General features: G+C 37.3%; 1 protein-coding gene across 5 annotated transcripts in view; it reads left to right on the top strand.

The window, feature by feature from the left end:
* Nucleotides 1-3,358, top strand: part of mprip (myosin phosphatase Rho interacting protein) — a 58,853-nt gene extending 55,495 nt beyond the window's left edge. For 4 of the 5 annotated variants that reach the window (XM_016664050.1, XM_016664049.1, XM_016664047.1 and 1 more), the window contains 4 exons: nt 405-491; nt 572-734; nt 1,759-1,844; nt 3,103-3,358. In XM_016664050.1, the coding sequence (XP_016519536.1) occupies nt 405-491; nt 572-734; nt 1,759-1,844; nt 3,103-3,174 (408 nt within the window). In that variant the 3' untranslated portion in view covers nt 3,175-3,358. Of the gene's footprint in view, nt 1-404; nt 492-571; nt 735-1,758; nt 1,845-1,980; nt 2,063-3,102 lie in introns of all 5 variants that reach the window. The other variant, XM_016664048.1, reaches the window with a different exon arrangement.
* Nucleotides 3,359-3,604: the final 246 nt, after the last annotated feature.

The following is a 3,604-nucleotide window of genomic DNA, read 5'->3' as shown; positions in this document are numbered from 1 at the left end:
CACCTGGACAGGTTGCCTGGGTCGCCTGGACGGGTCACCAGTCTGTCTCAGCCATAAAACAATCCCGTTAACTAAATGGAACCTGGAGATGAAGGCATTAATAATTTATCGCAGTGAACCGCAGCAAAGGGAAAATGACGCAGAAAATCTCAAAGCCAGTCATTAATCTTCTATTTTCTCTCTCTCTGTGTCGGCTTTGCTACACCAGACTCGTTGCCATAGCAACTGGCAATAACGCCGCTAAAAGCATCAGGATTCAACATCAAACATTTCCCATTCAAAGAACAGGACACTCGGTCCGTTTTGCGATTATTAAGTGATCGCTGTGGTAGATCAGCTGATTTAACTTTTGATCTGTTTATTTTTGTAATTTCAGTTTGCTTAAGAACTTTTCGTCTTTAAAGGTGCTGCTACGGATAAAAGAGTCGGAGATCCAGTATCTGAAGCAGGAAATCCACTCTCTGAAGGACGAACTGCAGTCTGCTTTGAGGGTGAGTGAAACCAAAACGCTTTCCGGCCGTTCACTTCTTCATAAACTCCTTGTTTGAACCACAGCCGATTTCTCTGCCAGGACAAGAAATACGCCACGGATAAATATAAGGACATTTACACAGAGCTGAGCATCGTGAAGGCGAAGGCCGACTGTGATATCAGCAAGCTGAAGGAGAAGCTGCTCATGGCCACTGAAGCTTTGGGGGAGAGGAATGTTGACGACGCCGTTACATCCGGATACGGTTTGTTTCCTACCTCCCAGTAAGACAAACTGAAGCTGTTTTAGTTGGTCTGAGATGGATACTCGAGTCGCTTTTAATTAAAAATATAAATAAAAAGCTTGAGGGTTAACTTGGACTCGTGGTCAGAGACTCGAGTCTTTGATCGTTTTCCCACCTGAGAGTCCGGTAGCTTTGGCTCAATTGGAGACTAAACCTGCAGCATTTTCAGCTGGTGTGGTTCGTTGCACTGAGTAAAACAAGTCAAAACAATTGAGCAACCTGTTCCCCTTCTCACCTGTGGGGGCGCTGTACCAAGAACCGCTAAAGGAAACGACACAAAAAACCTCTGAAGAAGACACTTCCTTCTTCTCAAAATGTAAACAAACATGGAGTGCCGTCAGATTTTAGCGGTTGTAGGATTTCTCTTTCGTTTACAGCTGAACTCGACAATTCATTTCTCCTGTTAGCGCTAAGCTAGCATGTTTGTTTTGGTTTTATTTTATAGTTAAAATTTAGTTCAATATGTAATGGAATGGATATTATCAAACAGAGAGAAGCTACTCATATTTGCTTTTAATTATAAATGTCTACTTAAGTTTCTGATGAGATACAATTGGTCATTTTTTCAGAATATTACAATGTGACTTTATGATTACAAGGCTGAAAATGGCTGAAGATATCAGAATAAAAGCCCTTCCTGTTTCATGCATTCAAACATTTCGCACTTATTTACTTCTTCCACTTTGTCTCATTCATTATGTTGTAATTTATTCCTTAAATCTGATCATGGTTAGTATATTAATATTTAATAGATAATATGAAACAGATAATCCACTAGTAAACATTAACGGGTTTTAATCTTTCCATAGTTTTTCTTAAGCTACAAAAGTTTGTTTATATTTCTAATTTGATAAATATTACAATTGATCAATAAAGGTTAAATGATTAAAATGTAACTATTAATAAAAATTTAAATAATTAAATATCTAATTTATTGTTATGAACTGAGATATTTGTGGCTAATTACAGTTTTAATGTGTTTTAGACATCATGAAATCTAAAAGTAACCCAGATTTCATGAAAAAGGAAAAGTCAACACCCCCCAAGCAGCTGCGAGGCCTAAGGTCAAAGGTCAGTGATGTTGTTGTTTAGAAGCTGATATTGTCTGTTTAGACATTTCTATGTTTTTCAGTGTTTTTCCTCGTAGGTCTTAAAGTCTGGATGTTTTTAGCGCCGCTGCTGTAAGTTTGTCTGTTTTGTCCATCAGTCTGTTACTGAGCAGGTGTCATGGGACAGCTGACCCCCTGCTGGGGTCATCTCCCCCTGCAGTCGCTGCCTAAAGATGTGCTGTAGGTATTAGCATGACCCCAACTGACCTCACCCTCATCTCCTTCCCTCACACTCATCTCCTTCACTCACCTTCATTTCCTTCCCTCACCCTCATTTCCTTTACTCACACTCATTTCCTTCACTCACACTCATTTCCTTTCCTTCCCCTCATTTCCTTCTGTCACTCTCATTTCCTTCCCTCACTCATTTCCTTTCCTTCCGTCACCCTCATTTCCTTCCCTCACACTCATTTCCTTCCCTCTACTCATAACTCAAAGCCTCTTTATAAATTACAACACTCAGAAAACGTTTCTTACTTTCCTTCCAGTTAACTGATTAATATTTTTATTTATTTTTGCTCGATTCATTTCATCGTTTTACTAACGCATTAAACCAGGGAAACTTTAGTTTTGTTTTGTTTTTATTATTCTTACTAAGTGGCAGACAAACACAAAGTAGTTAGTAATTCTGAAATGTAAAGAAATTGATGCTTGATTTTTCTATGGAAATGGTTTTCAGGAAAAAAATATGAAAAGTGTGGCATGCATTTGTATTTCCTTTTGCTCAATATTGAGATAGAAAAAATTATAAAATTAGAAGAATACAGTTGACTGTTACAACTTTTTTATCTAAATATCATGACTTTATTCTTGTACAAATTAAATAAGTATGTACCCTGCAGCGTCACCATGAAATATTTATCAAAACTCAAAACATTTAATTTATTATTTTTCATCGGCTGTTTGTATTTTAATGATATAATTGCATATTTAATAAATAGTAATTTAAATACATAATTTAAGCATTTATTTATTTCGTGGTACATTTATTGATTTGTTTTGTTTTCCATATGGATGACGTAAATTCACACTTTGTTCTTGTCTAGCACATTAAATTCCTGTAAATAATAAAAAATTAACCAAAGTTTCTGGTTCTAACAGTAAATATTGGACGTTTACTGTTAGAGGTGGTTTATGTTTGTTCATCAGTGAATTTTATTTGGAAATATTTAAATCTGTCCACAAAAATAAATAAAATGTGTCTGTTTTTTTTCTCACAGAGCCTGAAAGAGGGACTGACTGTGCAGGAACGCATGAAGCTTTTCGAGGCTAAAAACACCAGAAAGATTTAAATATGTGTAAAATCTCAAGTTTCCTCCTTTTCTGGTCGGATGTGCCAACGAAAAACTTTCAAACCTGGAAATTTTAGCTTCCATTCCTCCCACTTCTCGTATTTTTACTGGATTAACTGGATCCAGATTATAAAACCCAGTAAGAAAACAAACATCACACCCATAATTAAAGTTATAGAAAAAACACAACAAAACAGTAAGAATATAAGAATAATATCTACCAGTATGAATTATCTGCTGTATTTACAGTGTTTCTGTCTACTGGTCTTATTGTGTTGCACCAGTTGGGCTGTATGTAACTACTGGGGTTGGTGTGTGTGTGTGTGTGCGTGCGTGTGTGTGTGTGTGTGTGTGTGTGTGTGTGTGTGTGTGTGTGTGGGTGTGTGTGTGTGCGCGCGAGAGGGGGGGGGGTGCGCTGCTCTCAAGCACG

The sequence above is a fragment of the Poecilia formosa genome, unplaced genomic scaffold, assembly GCF_000485575.1.
Source record: "Poecilia formosa unplaced genomic scaffold, Poecilia_formosa-5.1.2 Scaffold463, whole genome shotgun sequence".
Taxonomy (NCBI): domain Eukaryota; kingdom Metazoa; phylum Chordata; class Actinopteri; order Cyprinodontiformes; family Poeciliidae; genus Poecilia; species Poecilia formosa.
Note: the sequence above shows the minus strand (reverse complement) of the source record. Positions and strands in the feature narration are given on the sequence as shown.